This window comes from Nerophis lumbriciformis, linkage group LG08, assembly GCF_033978685.3.
Source record: "Nerophis lumbriciformis linkage group LG08, RoL_Nlum_v2.1, whole genome shotgun sequence".
Taxonomy (NCBI): Eukaryota; Metazoa; Chordata; class Actinopteri; order Syngnathiformes; family Syngnathidae; genus Nerophis; species Nerophis lumbriciformis.
Genome location: NC_084555.2, coordinates 31,238,610 through 31,262,500, shown reverse-complemented (window position 1 = coordinate 31,262,500; position 23,891 = coordinate 31,238,610). Strand labels below are relative to the sequence as shown.

Sequence of the window (23,891 nt, the reverse complement as noted above, 5' to 3'; positions counted from 1 at the left end):
AGTGGAACCTCTTAAGTTCAAATACAATCTGTTCAGGACAGTGGTCAAATAAAAAAAGTCAAACATACTGTAAATCAGTGTTTTTCAACCTTTTTGAGCCGAGGCACATTTTTTTTCATTGAAAAAATCCAAAGGCACACCACCAGCAGAAATCATTAAAATATGAAACTGACAATAAAAAGTCGTCTGATATGACTTTAAAGCATAACCAAGCATGCATCACTGTAGCTCTTGTCTCAAAGTAGGTGTACTGTAACCACCTGTCACATCACACCCTGCCTTATTTGGACTTTTTTGCTGTTTTCCTGTGTGTAGTGTTTTACTTCTTGTCTTGCGCTCCTATTTTGGTGGTGTTTCCTGTTTTATTGGTATTTTCCTGTAGCAGTTTCATGTCTTCCTTTAAGTGCTATTCCCCGCATGTGCTTTGTTTTAGCAATCAAGAAAATGTAAGTTGTTTTTATCCTTCTTTGTGGGGACATTGTTGATTGTCATGTCATGTGCGGATGTACTTTGTGGACGCCTTCTCTGCTCCACACGCTGCAAGTCTTTGCTGTCGTCCAGCATTCTGTTTTTGTTTACTTTGTCGCCAGTTCAGTTGTAGTTTCGTTCTGCATAGCCTTCCCTAAGCTTCAATGCCTTTTTTTAGGGGCACTCACCTTTTGTTTGTTTTTCAGTTTAAGCATTAGACATCCTTTTACCTGCACACTGCCTCCCGCTGTCGTCTGCATATTGTGATCACAATTAGCTACCTGCTGCCACCTACTGATATGGACGAGTATTACATGGTTACTCTGCCGACACTCAACAACAACACATCATTTGCAGACTATAATTACTGGTTTGCAAAAAATATTTTATACCCCAAATAGGTGAAATTAGATAATCTCCCACGGTACACCAGACTGTATCTCACGGCACACTAGGGTGCCGCGGCACAGTGATTGAAAAACACTGCTGTAAATAATCTATTCCAAGATCAAACATGCCATCATATAAACTTTACTAGGTGCACAGGTCAGGATGGGTGATATGGCCTAAAGTCTATATCACAATAAATTAGTTGGCGTATGATAATGATAAATGATAATTCAACTATTTCAAAACAGGTTAGAGAGACTTTTAATTTCAAAATATTGTGTCATTTCCAGTTGTGTTATTTTGTCAAAACTAGTATTAATCTACTTGCTAATTTACTAAAATCTGGTTACTTTCTGCTGTCAGGCAAATCTATCTACACTTCTGTTAAAATGTAATAACCACATATTATTCTTTTGTTTGGATACTTTACATTAGTTTTGGATGATACTACAAATTTGGGAATGGATCCAATCCCAAGTAGTTACAGGGGCAGTATTGGCCGTACAAACGGTAATACTTGATATTTTCAGGATCATTAAATGATTTTTTACTGTACATTTTTCACTGTCATCCGACAAAAACACAAGGTGTGTGACAGTATAATTTATTATTTACATTTCCTCTTTCCTTTTTATAACATACATTTATGATATAGTCAATAGTGCAAAATAACTAAACGAAACACACAAAAAATACAGAAAAAGATTTTGTGATAATTAAAATATATTGATTTAACCGCTCTTGTATGGACCATATACTGATACTATACTTGGTATCGTTACTGTTGATATTTGCATTAATACGCACATCCCTGTTTTCCATTCAAGTGCTCCAGTTTAGCGGTTAGGTATGCTTTTTTGTATCCCCTATCGTGTGTAGGGTAAGATGTGTAGCTATTCCTTGTCCTCTAGTCCTTGTAAGAAACAAGTTTATTTGCCGTCATGGAGGCGATGATTAGTGATTTAGACACTGCACTGTGGAGGCACATTAGCCACTAGTGAGGACGCTACATTGCGTTGAGGACACCTTTGATCGCTTGTCGCTGTCAAATATGCTGGACACAGCTAGAATGTGTCATCAATATGCTTTATTAAAATACAACAACTACTTTGTGCTACGCCAGGTGTTTTTATGATCCCAATAGGAAAGTCAGGAGTTGTGTACTGAAAGAAAAATGATTTAGTAATATACATTGCTAAAAATCTCCAAATACTTTGTGCTACGCTAGGTGTTTTTATGATCCCAATAGGAAAGTCAGGAGTTGTGTACTGAAAGAAAAATGATTTAGTAATATACATTGCTAAAAATCTCCAAAACCAGAGTAGGGACGCAACTGTTATGGTACGCTAGTCGTAGCGGTAGTTGTGACCCCCACAATGCAGGAGTTATTTTGCAGGTGGAGAATATTTAATGCCAAAAAAGTCCTAATACAAACATAAATAGGGTTAATTCAGGAAATACACCACACAAGCATAGGGAAAAGCTGTGCATGAAAAAAAAGCTTTTAGGAAGAGCTTATAGCAAACAAAAACCAAGCAATAATCTGATTACCACTAATCATAACTCCAAACAAGAATCCAGTGCCAGGTCATGACAGCAACGATTAACTGGTTTTACTATTAATCGCAGAGGCTCCACAACACCATGTGTTTCAGTCCTCCTCACTACGTTATTTACGGCACAACCTGCATAGAACAAAAACAAAGTTACTGTCATGATCCGTTGCCCGGGTCATGTTATGTATAGTTTAGGGATGTCCCGATCCGATATTTGGATCGGATCGGCCGCCGATATTTGCCAAAAAATGCGTATCGGCGCTTATCTCCATTCGGTGCCACACGTCCACACCATCAAAATGCCAAGGCAAACATTTCCAGATCAACACCGTATGAAAAAATTAGTGATTTTTTTAGTTGTGGTTTCCTTCTCTGCATGAAAGTTTAAAAGTAGCATATATTAATGCAGTATGAAGAAGAATGTTTTAATGTTGACATGCAAGCCTTGAAAGAAAATTTTGAAAATCAAGACTACATTTCCTGCAAATGGGTGCATTTCTACCCTATATTTTAACTTTAGATTTATTCTCATATCAAACTCTTTTGGCTGTCTTTTTGACACTTACATCCGGCGCCCCCCTCCACACCCTGGATTATAAATAATGTAAATAATTCAATGTGATTATCTTGTGTGATGACTGTATTATGATGATAGTATATCTGATAGTATATATCTGTATCATGAATCAATTTAAGTGGACCCCGACTTAAACAAGTTGAACAACTTATTCGGGTGTTACCATTTAGTGGTCAATTGTACGGAATATGTACTTCACTGTGCAACCTACTAATAAAAGTCTCAATCAATCAATCAAAACATATAGAATCATCATACTGATGTGATTATATGCATCAAGTGTTCATTCAAGGCTGAGGCAAAATATATATCGTGTATCGCAATATGGCCTTAAAATATCGCAATATTAAAAAAAAGGCCATATCGCCCAGCCCTAGTTTCAATGATGCCATTTCTGTTTGTCATGTATAATGTTGTCTATTTTGTGTTTATCCTTGAATAAACAGGTCAGTTTCTTGTTACCAACCATTGTATATTATTCAAACTCCCCTAATTCAGCTGGCTAGTTGTTATCAAGAGTACTAAAACCCTTTTCAACATGATTCTGACAACTAAGTAGGCTAAATAACTTTAAACTTTAATACATGCTCAGATAGGCCAGTATCGGTCAGTATCGGTATCGGTCAGTATCGGTATCGGATCGGAAGTGCAAAAACAATATCGGTATCGGATCGGAAGTGCAAAAACCTGGATCGGGACATCCCTAGTATAGTTTAGTATTTCCTTAGTTGTTGGTTAGTTCTGTTTCAGCACCCTTGTTTGTTTTCTTAGTTGCCATGGGTGCTGATTTTTGTCACCTGCCTCTGATTAGTGGTCAAGACTCTTACCTGCTCCCGGTCACTAATCAGAGAGCTATTTATTCCTGCTCCGCGCCACACTCTGTCTGGCAATCTTGATCGCTGTTTGCGACCTTTACGTGGGTTCCTGTTTTCACCACACTTATGTATTATTCCTAGTGTAAGACATTCTTACTGTTCGCCCCTGGGGATTATCTTGGTTTTTTGGCTCCACGCTTTACTTTTGTCCGAGTTTTTGTACTTGTTGTCCTTCCTATTGGAATAAATCACCTTCTTACCTGCATGCTGCTTTCGGACGTCCTTCTGCATCTTAGGTAAACGACCACCGCAAAGTTATGCGACCCCGATGTAACAGTTACGCCAACTATGCACCATTCGAAAGACACGCTAGTATGCTACATTTGCTTAAAAATGGCAGAAATAGCACACAAAAGGTGTGGAGAGGAAACAGTTAACACTACACGAACCACCAGGACTCTACTGGCGCCGAGTGAAAGGACTGGAGAGCTAAAGTAGTCAGAAGGAAATGGGAATCAGGTGTGTGCGAAGGTGGCTTTGTCCCATGACCCAGAAACCAGGAACTGCAACCAAAAGCAGATAGGCGGAAGCATAACATTAATATAGCAAATGTAAAACATTAATATATCTGAAGTATGTTTATAAAGCAGAGGTTGTCTTTATTTGCAAGAAAAGGAGACATTTTGTTTATATTTTATTTTGCACTATTATTTTGTTATTTGAATATCTATGTGATTATACACATTTTTGTTGTGACATTAATTATTACATTATAATCCCGATAATCATGAAACCATTATTACTCAGAATATAATTGTGCCGTCAAAATCTATAATAGTTGCATCCCTTGACCAGAGTCACACAAAGTGTTAAAGGAAGTCAACAAAAAGTGTAGAACACTGGCCAGGTGAATTAAGATAAATAACATAAAGTGCAGCAATAAGGCTCGGAGTAGAAAAATAGAAAAATACTCTTGTGGCTAGTAAGTCAAATAAAGCATTAGAAACGGTTATAGCAGACAAGGAGGACGCTTGTTGGTAGGGCTGTAACGATAAACGGTATTAAAGATAACTGCAGTAAAACCTCCCGACAGTCTAATCGTTTTAAGTTCAAATCATCCAAAAACCGTGATTGATAACTGCACTTTCATCAACTGACAGACTGACTCACAGACTGACTGACTAGCTTAAATTCTAACATGAAAACAAAACACATTAACGTATTTCCCCATTTAAGAAACGACATCTAAACGTGTACAAACACATTGCTGTCTGAGCAACTAAGATATTCAATTGTGCACATTCAACCTACAGGCTGTCCTCTCTTAGAACAGAGCGATCGTTCTATACTCAGATGAATAAAAGATGGAGGTTGTTTTTACGGTGCGATCCAGGATCGCTGAACAGAGAAGGACGCCTCAACACCTGCCAGAAAAAACAAATAATAGCAATAGATTGTATTTGTTACACACTTTTATTTAAATAAATCACAAAATGCTTCAGTACAAACCAATATTTAAAACAATAAAATATAAATTTAATAAAATACTAAGACTAAAACTCTATCAGTGAAGCATTAGAAACACAAACCATATTAAATAGTCCATACATCCATCCATTTTCTACTGCTTGTCCCTTTCGGGGTCAGGGGCGGTGCTGGAGCCTATCTCAGCTGCATTCGGGCGGTAGGCGGGGTACACCCTGGACTTGTCGCCGCCTCATCAAAGGGCCAATAGTAAATAGTGTGTCTATTTTCTTTAAAAAAAATGACTTGGTAAAATGTTTTCAGTGTGTGTAAAAGTACTTTGTGAGCACATTCAACAATACTGCGATAATGATAACCGTGATCATTTTGGTCAAGATAACGTGATATGAGACCTTCATATCGTTTCATCCCTAAATGTAGGTAACAAACTAGACTACTTATGATAGAAAACGTAAAAAAGAAACAAACTAGGGAGCAACGTTCCCTCTAAGGTGCGCACCTGCGCAATTGCGCACTGCTCACGCGTCCTCTGCGCACAGCAAATCTATGCCGTGCAAAAAATCAAATCCCACTCTAAACAAAATAAACAAATCGTTTGTTTTGTATGATTTTGCAATGCAACTGTGAGTAACAGGTGACAAAAGCCGGGCACAACAGGTAAAACAATGTTTGTCAACACTTAAATTATTGTAACGTCTGTGGAGACACTTAAAGGAGGACAGGAAGTCCATCGGTCCCTTTATTTAGCAAAATTGTTTGTCGGCCATAACCACACCAAAACAATGTGTAAAATACTTTTATCTAGCAAAACTGGTCGTTGTCTACCGTACAAACCAAGCCAAAAGCAACTCTTTGTCATCTGTTACATCAAAAGCAGCCGCTTGCTCTCTCTCTCACCTGCACCAACACATACACTATGGCAATTAGCCATTGGTGCGTTTATGGCCACACAAAAAGTTGGACAACTCCAACACTACACGTAAAGTGCAAATTTCAGGTCGTTTTACTATGAGTCCTCAATCAGTGTGCTTATTCTACTGTCATTTGTTAAGAATGTTATTTTTTGGATATTAATCATGAAATGATGTTACAGGCAGGGCCGGCCCGTGGCATAGGCCGTATAGGTAAATTCTAAGGGCGCCGTCCATCAGGGGGCGCCACGCCAGTGCCACAAATGTTGGAGAAAAAAAAAAAAAAGTTGGTATTATTATTTCTAAATACAAAAAATAATCCCACGTTAATTAAAATGCAAAGTAAAGCCTATTTAATAGAAATATTATTTGTTACAACATTACGCCCCCGCCCCCCCCCCCTCTCCCCCGCACGGTGCGCCCCTCCCTTCCCGTATCATGACTCTTTTTGGATGTCACCACATCAAAAAATCAACACAAGATGTCAAAACGGCCAAAACTGTCAGGTGCCCAGGGAAGAAAAAAGAGAAAAGAAGAGGAGTAGAAACGAGAAAAGACAGAGTTAGCAGGTAGGTAACGTTAGCCTACATAAAATTATTTGTCTGTTACAGAATGTGATAGTAACCTGGCTTTTTAGCATTAAGCTAATGTTACATGATTCGGCAATTGCTAATCAATACATAGCTAGTTCTGTTTTAACGTCGGGTTAATATTGTGGAGGGGGCTAAATTGTTATGGAAAATAATAATGTAACGTTAGGTAATTACAGTACTCACCTTACATTCCTCAGGGACATTTGTATTAGATCTTTTAAGCAGGTGTTTTTTGTTTACATTGTTATTGCCTTCTGGTTAGCTAATGTTTGCCCTGCAGGTAATAGTCACTAGGGTGACCAGGTGTCCGGATTTAGGCCGGACAGTCCGGATTTGTAATGCCCTGTCCAGCGTCCGGCGCAGCGTCAAGCCGGACACGTATTGTCCTCCTTTTGGAGGCACTAGGCTTGAAGAGCGGAGTTTTTTCATCTTTGCTGGGCTGCAGCGCAATAGCCAATCAAAGACCGTAAAAAATGCCCCCAACGCAGTAACGTATCAAATGATTGGCTAAGAGCGGTGTCGGATACAAATCTGCTTATCATTGGTTAAAAAAGTAAACAAGGGTTCATGTGCTGTTGCGGCATGACATTGACAGAAAGTTAGCATCATGCCAAAACGCAAGACCTCGTTTAATTCTGAATGGATAAAAGAGAACGAATTTATAACGAAAAGCAGTCGAGACTCATTCAATGGCTTCTGCACACTTTGTCGATGTGATGTCGACGTAAGTAGTCAGGGGAATGCTGCAATTGAACGGCATGCGGGTACGGATAAACATAAAAGTAATAAACGTGCGGCAGGTACCTCTTCAATGAGGACATTTTTTCGTGAAGTTTCGTCGCCCCTGGATGACAAGATAACTGCTGCGGAGCTGTGCAAGGTGTACCATGCTGTAAAGCAGTGGTTCTCAAATGGTACCCTGGGGGTATGTAATGTAATGTAAGTTCATAAACTGAACATCAAATCAAGTAGGCTATTCCATTCATTACCATAAACCCAGAGTTTCCCCCATGCCATGATGGTTTGACCCTCACTAAAATGTCTGTCAAAAAGAACTGTGAAAAGAAATGCAACAATGCAATATTCAGTCTTGACAGCTAGATTTTTTGTAGACATGTTCCATAAATATTGATGTTAAAGATTCCTTTTTTTGTAAAGAAATGTTTAGAATTAAGTTGATGAATCCAGATGGGTCTCTATTACAATCCCCAAAGAGGGCACTTTAAGTTGATGATTACTTCTATGTGTAGAAATCTTTATTTATAATTGAATCACTTGTTTATTTTTCAACAAGTTTTTAGTTATTTTATATATTTTTTTCCAAATAGTTCAAGAAAGACCACTACAAATGAGCAATATTTTGCACTGTTATACAGTTTAATAAATCAGAAACTGATGACATAGTGCTGTATTTTACTTCTTTATCTCTTTTTTTCAACCAAAAATGCTTTGCTCTGATTAGGGGGTACTTGAATTAAAAAAATGTTCACAGGGGGTACATCACTGAAAAAAGGGTTGAGAACCACTGCTGTAAAGCATCACCAGTCCTACAGAAGTTTAGACTGCGGCATGAAAGTGGACCGGGAGATTTTCAGTGACTAGCCCACAGCTAAAGGGATGGCCTGTGGCCGAACAAAAGCCAAGGCATTGTGCGAGAACGTCATCGCTCACTATTCAGTACAGGAACATACCGACTACATAAAAGAAAACAACCTACCCTTTTCCGTAGCAACCGACGCCTCAAATAAAGGAACAAACAAGTGTTTTCCCATTGTGGTAAGGTATTTTCACTTTGATGAAGGCATCCAACATGTCCTGTTGGATTTTTATAGTGACAGCAACGAAACGTCAGAAGCCATAACAAACCAGCTGCTGGCAAAACTTGAGATGTCTGGCTTAGAGGTGAAAAACATGTCTGCATATGCAGCAGACAATGCCAGTGTCAATTGTGGCAAACATAAGTGTGTATCAGAAGCTGAAACTGAGCCAAAAAGATGTGCTCCCTGCAAACTGTTTGGCCCATATTCTGCATAACGCAACCAGATATGCAGCAAGCAGCCTTGATGTTGATGTGGAAAATTTGTTGTGGCATTTTTCTTTTTATTATGTATGTTAACTACATTTAAGTCCACAAATGTTATGCTTTGTGGCACTCTGCACTTGAAAAGATTCATCTCAGTGGTCACTTTTTGAACACCACAATGTATTGAATAAATACAAATACTGTTAACAAACACTTGACTTTAATATTTTTTCCTATTCAGCCACACAAACATCATCTTTAAACCACTCAAAATTGTACTATAAATAAGGTATACCAGAGTCCTATGTACACTATAGTAATTTATTGATATGCCGCATAATGTCCTCTTTTTTGATGTCATGGAAATGGTCACCCTAATAGTCACTTGTCCACCCCTTTATATATTAGGTATAGTTGTAAGAAAAAAAAAAAAGATCAAAGACAAAGCTATTCGGTTTCTTGTGAGTATATACACTTCACTGCCGATGTGGGGGGGCGCCACCTAAAATCTTGCCTAGGGCGCCAGATTGGTTAGGGCCGGGCCTGGTTACAGGACTACATAATTGCTAATAAAAATATTTATTTTACGGACAGAAAGTTAATAAACACTTCATCTCATGCAACATGTGAATGTTTTAAGGGGAACTAAATGTGATCTCTGAAAGGGGTACACAATCTTTCCAAAGCAGGACCCCCACCCAGGCATAAAATACTATAGTGCATAGCTAATTAAAAAAACAAACAATATCTAAGTGGGTCAAATCACATATATTAGAAAACAATCTCTTGAAATTGACTAGTCACTTGATTATAATAATAAGACATTTAAATTGTTATGTCAGGTTTGAGACAAATGTGCTGCTGGTATGACCACAGTGTGCACGTCTGTATTCCACTGAATGCTCAGGGTGTTTGTGCGTTTGCTCACACACATGAAAAATTAGAGGGAACATTGCTAGGGAGGGAGCCAATATTGACAAAATCCCTATCCATGTCAGATGTTTTGGTCGACAAGGAGGACATCAGGCCTTGCCAACAAGGACAAAAGTGGCATTGCTTTAGGAAAATGTGCAGCAGTGATTTTTTTAGGGACGGGGGATTGATGGTGGGGTATTTTGGAGAGGAGAGGAGAAGTATTAAAAGGTATAAGCGTTCCTTGGCAGCAGCTTCTAAGGACAGAATTGGCTTTTCAAATGACTTTACAACGCTGCCGGCGACACGCTACAGAAAGTTCCCGGAGATATAGGAACGGGCGCTGTCGAAAAAATAAGCACTTAGAAGATGAGCAAAGCTTTGAGGGCAAGAAAGGCGTAAATCAAAGGAAAATTGCAGGGGGGAAATGTAGAAAGAATAAGGAGTGCTCCTAGGAATATCCTCGCCAAATAATTCATTTGTGACCTTCTTAGTAAGTAAATTTCCTAAATAAATAAGAGCAGCACTTGAATGTCAGAAGCGGGGATCGTCCCTGTGGCACTTTGTCGCTTGCAGTCTTGGCAGGCTTGTGAGAGCGCTCTTTTCATTACAGCAGATAGGCCAAATAAATGGCTTCTTTTCCATTCACATTGAGCTGTTTGATGTTCCCGGGATGCAACGGGAAGAAGAGCTTTTCTCTGAATATGTTAAAAGTTGTCCTTTATTTTTCTGCACTGGGTGTTTGTTTGTGTGAGCCAGGAGTTTGTAAGAGCTGCTCCAGTCGCTCGGCCTGCCCTCAGAACAGATTGGCTCCATATATAATTCATGGCCTCCAGCCAATCCATTCCATCCAGCAAACCTCCCTGTCTGGCTCTTTTTCTGACACTTTCCTCCACACTTCCTTGCACACACGCACAGAGCACTTGGATCGATAGATTGCCATCTTCCCACTCGGCGCACCCACAGCACATGTGCTGTCTCGTCCAGTTAGCAGCACTGGGAGGCTTTAGGCCGGGCCTGTCACCACCCAGGAAGGACACCGGGCGCTGCCACATCTACAGAGACCACGTCAGATGGTTGGCCGGATCCTCGTAACCATGGCAATGCCTTGGCAACAGCACATACACCTACATGAAGACAAGGACAACACATACACACGGCCCCGTGGTGAAAAAGCAGTCCACATGTGTGATGCTCTTGACTGTTTTTTGACCTGCCAATGTATTTATAATCACATGTTGTGGTAGTGACACATTGCCATGATGTACTGACAACAGCAGCCACCTCCACAAAGGTTGAACTATGTGGGGGGGGAAAGGGAGACCACGTTCATGACACTCCGTGACAGTTTTGAACTTGTGTTTATCTTCCTGTGCCTGGTTGTGGTTGGGCTTGGTGTTCCTCTGGACTGGGCTGGGTCATTGTTTGTTGCTACCTGAACAAGTGTAGACCTTTTTGTGAACTTCCTACCGGCACTCGCTCTCAATAAATACATTCGTACCCGTGCTAGCCTGCCGTCTCTGCATCCTGGGGTGACGCTTCAAGCTTGACAACCACCACATTTCTGTCGATTTTTCTGACCTCATTGTGATGAGAGGCAGTTTCTGCAATCAGCAGGTTGCACTCTAGCAATAACAATAACAAGGCCTTTGTTGTGTGGGTTGTGCGACACATACAGTATAATGTCAATTACATCAATTTGACTAACGATGGAGCTTTTAATACTATTGTTTGTTAGGTTATGTGTTGGTGACACATTTTAGCTGTGTCCCGCAAATTTGACAGCGGCAAGCATACAAACGCGTCCTCAACGCAATGTAGCGTTCCTTACTAGCGGCTATTTGAGACTTTTATTAGTAGGTTGCACAGTGAAGTACATATTCCGTACAATTGACCACTAAATGGTAACACCCGAATACGTTTTTCAACTTGTTTAAGTCGGGGTCCACTTAAATTGATTCATGATACAGATATATACTATCATATATACTATCATCATAATACAGTCATCACACAAGATAATCATAAGGGTGTATACATTGAATTATTTACATTATTTACAATTCGGGATGTGGGGGGGGGGGGGGGGGGGTTATGTTTGGTTGTTATCATCAGTCATCAACAATTGAGAACAGAGAAATGGATATTGAAACAGTGTAGGTCTGACTTGGTAGGATATGTACAGCAAGTAGTGGACATAGAGAGAGAGAGAGAGAGAGAGAGAGAGAGAGAGAGATCAGAAGGCATAAGAAAAGTATCTACATTTGATTGTTTACATTTGATTATTAACAATCCAGGGAGGGTGTTAGTTTAGGGTTGAAGTTGCCTGGAGGTGTACTTTTATTGCGGTTTTGAAGGAGGATAGAGATGCCCTTTCTTTTATACCTGTTGGGAGCGCATTCCACATTGATGTGGCATAGAAAGAGAATGAGTTAAGACCTTTGTTAGATCGGAATCTGGGTTTAACGTGGTTAGTAGAGTTCCCCCTGGTGTTGTGGTTATGGCGGTCATTTACGTTAGGGAAGTAGTTTGACATGTACTTTGGTATCAGGGAGGTGTAGCGGATTTTATAGACTAGGCTCAGTGCAAGTTGTTTTACTCTGTCCTCCACCCTGAGCCAGCCCACTTTGGAGAAGTGGGTAGGAGTGAGGTAGAATCTGGGGTGGAGGTCTAGAAGTAATCTGACTAGCTTGTTCTGGGATATTTGGAGTCTAGATTTGAGGGTTTCGGAGGTGCTAGGGTACCAGGAGGTGCATGCGTAATCGAAAAAGGGTTGAACGAGAGTTCCCGCTAGAATCCTCATGGTGCTTTTGTTGACCAGAGAGGAGATTCTATAGAGAAATCTCGTTCGTTGGTTGACCTTTTTGATTACCTTGGCTAACCTCCGTCCACAGCGCGAGTCACTGATCATAGCATCCATGGCGGCAAATAAGCCTCTGAGAAGTAGTGTTCTCACTGGAGGACAAGGAAGAGCTAAACATGCTACACCACACACCGTAGGAAGCTACAATAAGCCACGAGAAACCGCTAAGCCAGAGCTCTTGAATGTAAACAAGGGAAAGGCGGATCGATACAAATATCAACATTATTGATACAAAGTATAGTAACTACATGGTCATTTTTGTTTACAAACACTCGTTACTCCACCATCATGTGTTTTTGTCTGATTGTATATGTGATAAAAAAAATGCAATGATCTCGAAATGTTCAAGTATCAATATCAGCATTGGCATGACCAATACTTCCCCTGTAATTGCTTGGTATTGGATCAATGCTCAAGTTTGTAGAATTGCCCAAAACTAACAACAGAAGAATAAGCATTTAGTACATTTTAACAGAAGTTTAGCTAGGACCATGCAACAACAGAAAGTAATCATTTACTAACAGTAAATTAGCAAGTAGATTAATAATAGTTTTGATGAAATAGTACGTCAGTAGCCAATTAGGAGCCTTTGTAACATAACGCGTTTTCAAATTATCCTTTAAATGCCAAATAATATATTGTGATATATATCGTTGCCGCAGGAGGCTGCAATTCATATCCCAATATAGATTTTAGCCCATATCGCCCATTCCTACTATAAACTAAGATTACGATAAACTAATGGCTCAGTTCATTATTTTCTGTGTGTTTGATTGAATTATTTGGTTTTCTTTAAAAGGATCCCCATTAAGCTGATTGCCGTGGCAGTCTAGTATTACTGGGGTCCACACAAAACATTACATATTACAAAACGGTTTAAAACATTGCAATACACATTAAAAAATAACATAAAATTGAGACGACCAGAGTGTACATGAGTTGACATTATAATTCATCAATTTATGTATAAAATGTTTTTTGAAGGATTCAGTTGCATTAATCAACATGAAAAATCAACACAAAATAACACAAATTAATGTAGTATAATGTTATTGCCTCAACTGTGGTCATTTCCATTCCATCCATCCATCCATTTTCTACTGCTTGTCCCTTTTGGGGTCGCGATGGTTGCTGGAGCCATTCCATTAACTGAAAATGTTATTTTTGTAAAGGTGTCATTGTTGATACAACTCTTGTATTGTATTGCTTTAGTTTGTGCAAGTAGATATTATATTTTGCAGAGTCCAGTATTCATTTGTTAGGCCCGCTGTGGACCTAATGGTCTGCCTCCTTGTTCCCACGTCCTACTCACTCCTCTAAGGCCACTCGTCAATGTTGCTGCTTTATTTTCTCTCCTCCACTTACTCCATTGCTCTCTGCGGCAACAGGATGCAGACATTCTTTTTTTCCTCCTTGGCGCAAAGGTGCCTTAGAGCAAGATAAATTCGTTTTACTCTTTTTTTTCCCCCCCCTTTCCGATAGCTGTGCATGCATATATTAAGTGTGATTAAACGCCGTGCGGTGCCTCCATCAAGTGCTCGCTAATGGCCTTTTTTATGACATGAATTAGTCATAATGGGAGTGCAGCACAGTCGAAAGCCTCCAACCACTGTTGTTGTTGTTGTTGTTGATTTGGATGTTTGGCCGTTCACATGAGACCATGTCTGCTATTGCTATAAGTGGGTGCTGGAAAAGTAAGATGGAAGGCATTGCTAGGAAAACATGTTTTTAGGCAAGAGGTGTGAAGATCAAAAGGTAAATGTATGTTGACTCACACTGGGCTTATTAGGGAGCATGTAGACAGCGCAGTCTATATTCCCTCCTTCATGCAGAAATAAGGCCAAAAAGAGTGGCTTTTTTTACTCACTTGTGTTTTTCCCATGGCACCCCCCATAGAGGGATTACATATGTATCATCAGTCGTGCTCTACGACTAATTACGTCTGTGAGATGAGATTATAGGGAGCCGATCCCTCCTCTTAGGCTAACTGTATCGGTTCCAACATGCGGCATTACAAAGTGTGAAAGATGCCAGTGAGAAGCGGTTTAAATGACATAAACAGAATCCTTTTGTCCACAAAAAAGCCTCAACGTTTGCTTATAAAACAATCTTCTTGTGGTCTTCCGAAGCTTAGATTGTACATCTTTAGTGTCCTTTGATACTTCACTGTCCATCCATTTTTTACTGGGAGCTGGAGTTCATCCCAGCCGACAGCCATTCACATTCTCAGCATCATTGAGTTGGGACTGAACACCGAGTCAGCCAGTACTGACTCACTTATCTCATTCATCTTACGCCTGCATGTCTTTAGGTTTTCTCCCATAATGTATTGCCTTTTTTACACTGAGGAAAGGTATTATTAAAAGATGGGTACCTTTCACATTTGGATCGATATGTTACCATTTCCCATTACCTAGGTATTGATACCCATTGTTGGTATTTTGTGGGTGTTCAAATGTGTTGAAGGGGCCCTATCATATAAAACCGACTTTTCTTACCTATTGTTGCATGCTTATGTGTATTTGGTATCTGCATAAGTCCCGAAAATGTTATATCAAACCGTGGAGGAATTGCAATGATAGTTATAAAACAATATTGCCTTCCTTCCTACTTTCTGCAAACGGTCCGTTTTGAATTTTGTTCAAGCGTGACGTCAGCGGATTATCCATGTGTGGTAGACATTTACCCAAACATCATTCCTTGAGTTAGCCAATTTAAATGTATATAAAATGGCTGTGCTACAATATCATGTTGACAATGAAACCCAATGAAGAACAATGCTCTGTTTGTTTGGTTTAACCAGCACAAGTCACTACACTAACTTTCAGCCTCGTATGAAGTAAATAGTGCCTTATTTGAACTTTTATGATTTGTGGAAATGTGCCTTCAACTGTGAGAAAGTTACTCCGAGTGTGTGTGAAGATTAGTCTTGCTTAAATCACAAACTTTCACAAAAAAATTGATTTTGCGAAAAAACTACCGTATTTTCCGGACTATAAGTCACAGTCATAGTTTGGCCAGGGGTGCGACTTATACTCAGGAGCGACTTATGTGTGAAATTATTAACACATTACCGTAAAATATCAAATAATATTATTTAGCTCATTCACGTAAGAGACTAGACGTATAAGATTTCATCGGATTTAGCGATTAGGAGTGACAGATTGTTTGGTAAACAAATAGCATGTTCTATATGTTATAGTTATTTGAATGACTCTTACCATAATATGTTACGTTAATATACCAGGCACGTTCTCAGTTGGTTATTTATGCGTCATATAATGTACACTTATTCAGCCTGTTGTTCACTATTCTTTATTTTAAATTGCCTTTCAAATGTCTATTCTTGGTGTTGGGTTTTATCAAATAAATTTCCCCCAAAAATGCGACTTATACTCCAGTGCGACTTATATATGTTTTTTTCCTTCTTTATTATGCATTTTCGGCCGGTGCGACTTATACTCTGGAGCGACTTATACTTCGAAAAATACGGTACTTTAAAAAAAATGTTAACAGAAATACAATACAATACAATACAAATCAAATGTTCTTTTTTTTCTCCCAACCCCAAAAAAATTTATTAAATATATTAGTCAAATAAGTACAGGCAAATATTGATACAAAGCCACAGATAGCTGCACTTCCGAATGGCCCCAACATGGTGCAGCAATACACAAAAGTAAACAAAAGGCTCATCAATCGTCCACAATAGAACCATACAAATTTTAAGAAAGCACTCCATACTTATTAACATTTTACAGAACAACCATTCAATGTCAGCCTAATTTTCTCCAATTTAAGGAAATGAAGAATATCTGATCCAGCGGGTGTGGCAGGGAGGCACTGAAGCTTTGGATAATAATTTAAAATCCACATTTAACAGGCTAATAAGACGATACGAAGTGCACAACAAAGGGTCTTTGCTTTTTTTCAAGAGGAGAGAAATTTAATCTTGGTTGAGCGTTTGCGGGAGGCGGACAGATTTAAACAATTAATTGTGCATGTTCAATAATAGGGGCGCTGGCTTATGCCAATTTTTTTTGAAAAATTCAGGAAAATAGCCATCTGGTACTGCGGATTTTCCGTTTTGTAGGGATAACGCTGCAACATTTAAATCGGCAGCAGTAATTGGTCTCTAACTTTACTGGAGAAGACTGATCAACCCATGGGATGTCAAATTTGGCAAATGAAATATCAAGCTCAGGAGTAGAACAATGACAAGATGAGTAAAAGGACGTATAGAAATACTTGAATACAATATTGATCTCAAGATAATCCGGAACCACACCTGAATCGGATTGAATCTGCGGAATGTAATGGGAGGCTGATATCCGGCGTAGTTGATGAGCTAATAAGGATGCCGGGGTCGGGAACAAAAGGCTATTCAGCGTGAGATAAGATAAGAAAAGATAATCCTTTACTCATCTCACAACAGGAACGTTTACAGTGTTTCCACAGGGGGTGTGGTAAGGACGGATTCGTTTGCATCTAAAACTCTGCCTCTCAAAACAAACCGTTTTTGAAGGCAGACAAAAATTTGCTTTACAGCAAAATATATGCATTTTGTTTACTAAAGAACCCATCCATCCATCCATCCATCTTCTTCCGCTTATCCGAGGTCGGGTCGCGGGGGCAGCAGCCTAAGCAGGGAAGCCCAGACTTCCCTCTCCCCAGCCACTTCGTCCAGCTCTTCCTGTGGGACCCCGAGGCGTTCCCAGGCCAGCCGGGAGACATAGTCTTCCCAACGTGTCCTGGGTCTTCCCCGTGGCCTCCTACCGGTCGGACGTGCCCTAAACACCTCCCTAGGGAGGCGTTCGGGTGGCATCCTGACCAGATGCCCGAACCACCTCATCTGGCTCCTCTCGATGTGGAGGAGCAGCGGCTTTACTTTGAGCTCCCCCCGGATGGCAGAGCTTCTCACCCTATCTCTAAGGGAGAGCCCCGCCACCCGGCGGAGGAAACTCATTTCGGCCGCTTGTACCCGTGATCTTGTCCTTTCGGTCATAACCCAAAGCTCATGACCATAGGTGAGGATGGGAACGTAGATCGACCGGTAAATCGAGAGCTTTGCCTTCCGGCTCAGCTCCTTCTTCACCACAACGGATCGATACAGCGTCCGCATTACTGAAGACGCCGCACCGATCCGCCTGTCGATCTCACGATCCACTCTTCCCTCACTCGTGAACAAGACTCCGAGGTACTTGAACTCCTCCACTTGGGGCAAGATCTCCTCCCCAACCCGGAGATGGCACTCCACCCTTTTCCGAGCGAGAACCATGGACTCGGACTTGGAGGTGCTGATTCTCATCCCAGTCGCTTCACACTCGGCTGCGAACCGATCCAGTGAGAGCTGAAGATCCTGGCCAGATGAAGCCAACAGGACCACATCATCTGCAAAAAGCAGAGACCTAATCCTGCATCCACCAGACCAGATCCCCTCAACGCCTTGACTGCGCCTAGAAATTCTGTCCATAAAAGTTATGAACAGAATCAGTGACAAAGGGCAGCCTTGGCGGAGTCCAACCCTCACTGGAAACGTGTCCGACTTACTGCCGGCAATGCGGACCAAGCTCTGGCACTGAGCATACAGGGAGCGGACTGCCACAATCAGACAGTCCGATACCCCATACTCTCTGAGCACTCCCCACAGGACTTCCCGAGGGACACGGTCGAATGCCTTCTCCAAGTCCACAAAACACATGTAGACTGGTTGGGCAAACTCCCATGCACCCTCAAGGACCCTGTGGAGAGTATAGAGCTGGTCCACAGTTCCACGACCAGGACGAAAACCACACTGTTCCTCCTGAATCCGAGGTTCGACTATCCGGCGTAGTCTCCTCTCCAGTACACCTGAATAGACCTTACCGGGAAGGCTGAGGAGTGTGATCCCACGATAGTTAGAGCACACCCTCCGGTTCCCCTTCTTAAAGAGAGGAACCACCACCCCGGTCTGCCAATCCAGAGGTACCGCCCCCGATGTCCACGCGATGCTGCAGAGTCTTGTCAACCAAGACAGCCCCACAGCATCCAGAGCCTTAAGGAACTCCGGGCGGATCTCATCTACCCCTGGGGCCTTGCCACCGAGGAGCTTTTTAACTACCTCAGCAACCTCAGCCCCAGAAATAGGAGAGCCCACCACAGACTCCCCAGGCACCGCTTCTTCATAAGAAGACGTGTTGGTGGGATTGAGGAGGTCTTCGAAGTATTCCCTCCACCGATCCACAACATCCGCAGTCGAGGTCAGCAGAACACCATCCTCGCCATACACGGTGTTGACAGTGCACTGCTTCCCCTTCCTGAGGCGGCGGATGGTGGTCCAGAATTGCTTCGAAGCCGTCCGGAAGTCGTTTTCCATGGCTTCCCCGAACTCCTCCCATGTCCGAGTTTTTGCCTCTGCGACCGCTGAAGCCGCACACCGCTTGGCCTGTCGGTACCCGTCCGCTGCCTCAGGAGTCCTATGAGCCAAAAGAACCCGATAGGACTCCTTCTTCAGCTTGACGGCATCCCTCACCGCCGGTGTCCACCAACGGGTTCTAGGATTACCGCCACGACAAGCACCAACTACCTTGCGGCCACAGCTCCAATCAGCCGCCTCGACAATAGAGGCGCGGAACATGGTCCATTCGGACTCAATGTCCAGCACCTCCCTCGTGACATGTTCAAAGTTCTTCCGGAGGTGGGAATTGAAACTCTCTCTGACAGGAGACTCTGCCAGACGTTCCCAGCAAACCCTCACAATGCGTTTGGGCCTGCCAGGTCTGTCCGGCATCCTCCCCCACCATCGCAGCCAACTCACCACCAAGTGGTGATCGGTAGAAAGCTCCGCCCCTCTCTTCACCCGAGTGTCCAAAACATGAGGCCGCAAATCCGATGACACAACTACAAAGTCGATCATGGAACTGCGGCCTAGGGTGTCCTGGTGCCAAGTGCACATATGGACACCCTTATGTTTGAACATGGTGTTCGTTATGGACAATCTGTGACGGGCACAAAAGTCCAATAACAAAACACCGCTCGGGTTCAGATCCGGGCAGCCATTCTTCCCAATCACGCCTCTCCAGGTTTCACTGTCGTTGCCAACATGAGCATTGAAGTCCCCCAGTAGCACGAGGGAATCACCCGGGGGAGCACTCTCAAGTACTCCCTCGAGTGAATCCAAAAAGGGTGGGTACTCTGAGCTGCGGTTTGGCGCGTAAGCGCAAACCACAGTCAGGACCCGTTCCCCCACCCGAAGGCGGAGGGAAGCTACCCTCTCGTCCACCGGGTTGAACTCCAACGTACAGGCTCTGAGCCGGGGGGAAACAAGAATTGCCACCCCAGCCCGTCGCCTCTCACTGCCGGCAACGCCAGAGTGGAAGAGAGTCCAGCCCCTCTCGAGAGAACTGGTTCCAGAGCCCTTGCTGTGCGTCGAAGTGAGTCCGACTATATCTAGCCGGAACTTCTCCACTTCGCGCACTAGCTCAGGCTCCTTCCCCCCCAGCGAGGTGACATTCCACGTCCCAAGAGCTAGCTTCTGTAGCCGAGGATCGGACCGCCAAGTGCCCTGCCTTCGGCTGCCGCCCAGCTCACATCGCACCCGACCTCTATGACCCCTGCTATGGGTGGTGAGCCCATTGGAGGGGGGACCCACGTTGCCTCTTCGGGCTGTGCCCGGCCGGGCCCCATGGGGACAGGCCCGGCCACCAGGCGCTCGCCATCGTGCCCCACCTCCGGGCCTGGCTCCAGAGGGGGGCCCCGGTGACCCGCGTCCGGGCGAGGGAAATCTGGGTCCTTGTTTTTTATTATTCATGGAGGTCTTCGAGCTGCTCTTTGTCTGATCCCTCACCTAGGACCAGTTTGTCTTGGGAGACCCTACCAGGGGGCATAAAGCCCCCGGACAACATAGCTCCTAGGATCATTGGGACACGCAAACTCCTCTACCACGTTAAGGTGGCAGCTTTATCTTTACTAAAGAACCACCATCATGTTATATAGACCAAAATGAAATGTTTTAAAAATAGAAAAAAATTATATGACCCCTTTATCAATCCATCCATCCATCCATTTCCTACCGCTTGTCCTTTTCGGGGTCGCGGGGGGGTGCTGCAGCCTATCTCAGCTGCATTCGGGTGAAAGGCGGGGTACACCCTGGACAAGTCGCCACCTCATCACAGGGCCAACACAGATAGACAAACAACATTCACACTCACATTCACACACTAGGGCCAATTTAGTGTTGCCAATCAACCTATCCCCAGGTGCATGTCTTTGGAGGTGGGAGGAAGCCGGAGTACCCGGAGGGAACCCACGCAGTCAAGGGAAGAACATGCAAACTCCACACATAAAGGCCCCCCAGCTCAAGGATTGAACCCAGGACCTTCGTATTGTGAGGCACATGCACTAACCCCTGTTCCACCGTGCTGCCCATGACCCCTTTAATAAATGTTAAATGTTTTGAAAAAATAAATTAACACATCCTTTTTATTTAACACTAAGCTATATGTCAGGGCAACGCTTTCTCCAATCAGCAGATGTCCTGTTATCGTAGTTCCATATAGGTAGCGAGTGGTTAAAGCGGCGGGGAAAAATTACAAGGACGATACTCCCAGAGATGAGTGCCATGTACACAACTCGCTGCCTAAAGCGAGTACACAACATCCTGAAGGACAGATACCACCCAGCACATGGCCTCTTCAACCTGCTACCCTCTGGAAGGAGGTACAGATCGATTCGCGCCAGGACCACCAAAATGTCTCACAGTCTGTATCCCCAGGCTGTGAGACTGCTAAATGAACAGCTTTCCCCTTTGCTGCCCCGGACCATCTTATTGCCTCACTCTTCACCACCTCAATAATTGTGCTCTGGACATTGCATTGCTGCAACATCAACGTAACACCCATCAGACATCTGACTGTTCCCACCCCCACGTCCCTCTTATCCCGATCTTCCTGACAATGCTAAACTGTAGACTATTGTCAACCTGCACATCAATGCAGTTTCTATGCCGCTGGACAAAGCTCAAACAAAATCTCGTTGACATGTATGACTTAAGTGTTATTATGACAATGACAATAAAGGAATTGATTAATTGATTGATTGATCTTCAGCGTCCTCGACTGAAAAGGGCCGCCAGGCATGCGGAACTTTGTTTCTCCTAAGAGTCCGTCGTGCGTACAGCAACAACCGTTCCGACAGGACAGACAGGTTCCCCTGAACCCGAGATCTTGTCAATTTGTTAAGAGGGCATTTGATCAATTCCATTGTTTAGATTTTGGAGAGCAGTGCAAAAAGAGGTAACAAGAAAGTTAAACAAGACAGGACGAGACTAAGAGGCAAGCAGGGCAAACACGGAAAAGGGAGGGAGTGCGACCGTCTTTGCCAAGAGCTATATATTTCAGAGAAAACTGACAGATTATATGTCAATTTAAATTCATATCCTGGCCACTTTATATTTAATTAATAAGCTATTTGAAAACAAACCAAATTATTTAGGGGGATGTATCTAGATATGTGTATCCCGTCTTTGAAAAGTCCAAAACCTAATTAAGGTTTTTACATGTGTTTTAAAAAGCTGGTTTCAACCAAATGGAAGAGTGGCCGTGCGCGACCCGAGGGTCCCTGGTTCAATCCCCACCTAGTACCAACCTCGTCATGTCCGTTGTGTCCTGAGCAAGACACTTCACCCTTGCTCCTGATGGGTGCTGGTTAGCGCCTTGCATGGCAGCTCCCTCCATCAGTGTGTGAATGTGTGTGTGAATGGGTGAATGTGGAAGTAGTGTCAAAGTGCTTTGAGTACCTTGAAGGTAGAAAAGCGCTATACATACAACCCATTTATCATTTATTTATATTTATAAATCCATGCAATAAATATTTTTTTTTGTGCATGTTAACCTAAAAAGTGTGTGTGAATGGGGATGCAACTTTGGGTTTAGGGTGGGATGGGGGTTCCTTTAGGACTATTTTGTATGTGGGCCCAGAATTTGGTGCGACGCCCAAGAGTGCATCTCTGGACTTTTGATCATACAGTTTATTGTTGAGTATATTCGACTATCTCAGCCCTCCACGTTTCCATGGCTTTCATGGTCTCCTCATGCCCTGACACATTACATCTCTCTCCTCTGTCTTTTAATATGGTCGTAATCTTGTGTCAGCCCGTGATAGGCCAAATTGTTCCAAACATAGAGTCCCCTTTCAACTCCTATGTCAGTGGCTTTGGCCTGCCCAGCATGTAATGAAAGATGCTGCCTTTAATCTCACACTGCACACACACACACACACATCCAACAGGTTGCAGATAAGCCTCTCTGATGTCACTTGTGACACCGTGTGATGAGCTACGAGACGAGGGTGGCTGAAGGAGGGAGATTGAGCGGAATTGATTTTTTCCGTCGCCATGGAAACAAATAATATGAGCCTCTACAAAAGCACACCTTAATTAGTCAAATTATGACTTGTGTGTGAGGGGAGGGATTTGTAGAGGAAACGATAAAAGAGCTTAGAAGAGTTTCTTCTTTTCTGATGCAAGAGTTTTGTTTGATCTGTGATATGGTGTCTATTGCCTCTTTAGAGCCAAAAAACAGATTAACAAATCTTGTCTCCATGAAATCTCGTAACCCTCTTCTGCCCTTACTGACAAACATATAGAACATGTAGAAACTGATGCATTTCTCGTGTCTTTTATCCAGACAAGGCAGCTATCAAGGACCCAGCATCAGCCAGGCGAGCCCTACAGTCCCCTGCAGAGAACTGGCAGGCAACAATGGTGCAGCCGTAGACAACACTCAAGGTCCAGCCTACAATGTGATGCCTTCAGGTATGCTTGATAAAACCGCCTGGCAGAACATATTCTATTCTGTGTCTTAGATGTGGACTTTGGCAGATGTCTTGGTGTGCATGTGCTCTTTGAAAAATAAAAAATAAAAGTATTAGAAACTGCAATATAGCCTAAAATATTATATCAAATTCATATGTCCTCCTGAAGAAATTCTTAATTCTCTACAGTGGACATTGGTGGACATGCACAGCAGGGATATTTGTTTACCAAATGTGTAACTCTGACAAAAAGAAGTTATTTCAAGGGGGGGATACAATTTTGTGTACTTGTATTATTTTTGCTTCTTATGTTGTGATTGTGATGAATTTGATTCGATTTAAATTCTAACCAGGGTAGTTTAAAAAAAAAAAAAATTTAATTTTTTTTTGTTGATCTTTATATCTCACCGTAAAAAACTTTCATGGTTGCTTTCCTTTATTTCAGTGCATCCTTGTGTGTGACGGTGCAGTTTTTTGTTGTTTTGTTTTTTGTGATGTTAAGTTAAG

General features: G+C 42.5%; 1 protein-coding gene across 3 annotated transcripts in view; it reads left to right on the top strand.

Moving 5' to 3' along the window:
* Positions 1 to 23,891, top strand: part of arid1b (AT-rich interactive domain 1B) — a 584,854-nt gene that overhangs the window by 511,291 nt on the left and 49,672 nt on the right. For all 3 annotated transcript variants that reach the window (XM_061968668.2, XM_061968667.2, XM_061968666.2), the window contains one exon: positions 23,258 to 23,385. In XM_061968668.2, coding sequence (XP_061824652.2) covers positions 23,258 to 23,385 — 128 coding nt within the window. The remainder of the gene's footprint in view (positions 1 to 23,257; positions 23,386 to 23,891) is intronic.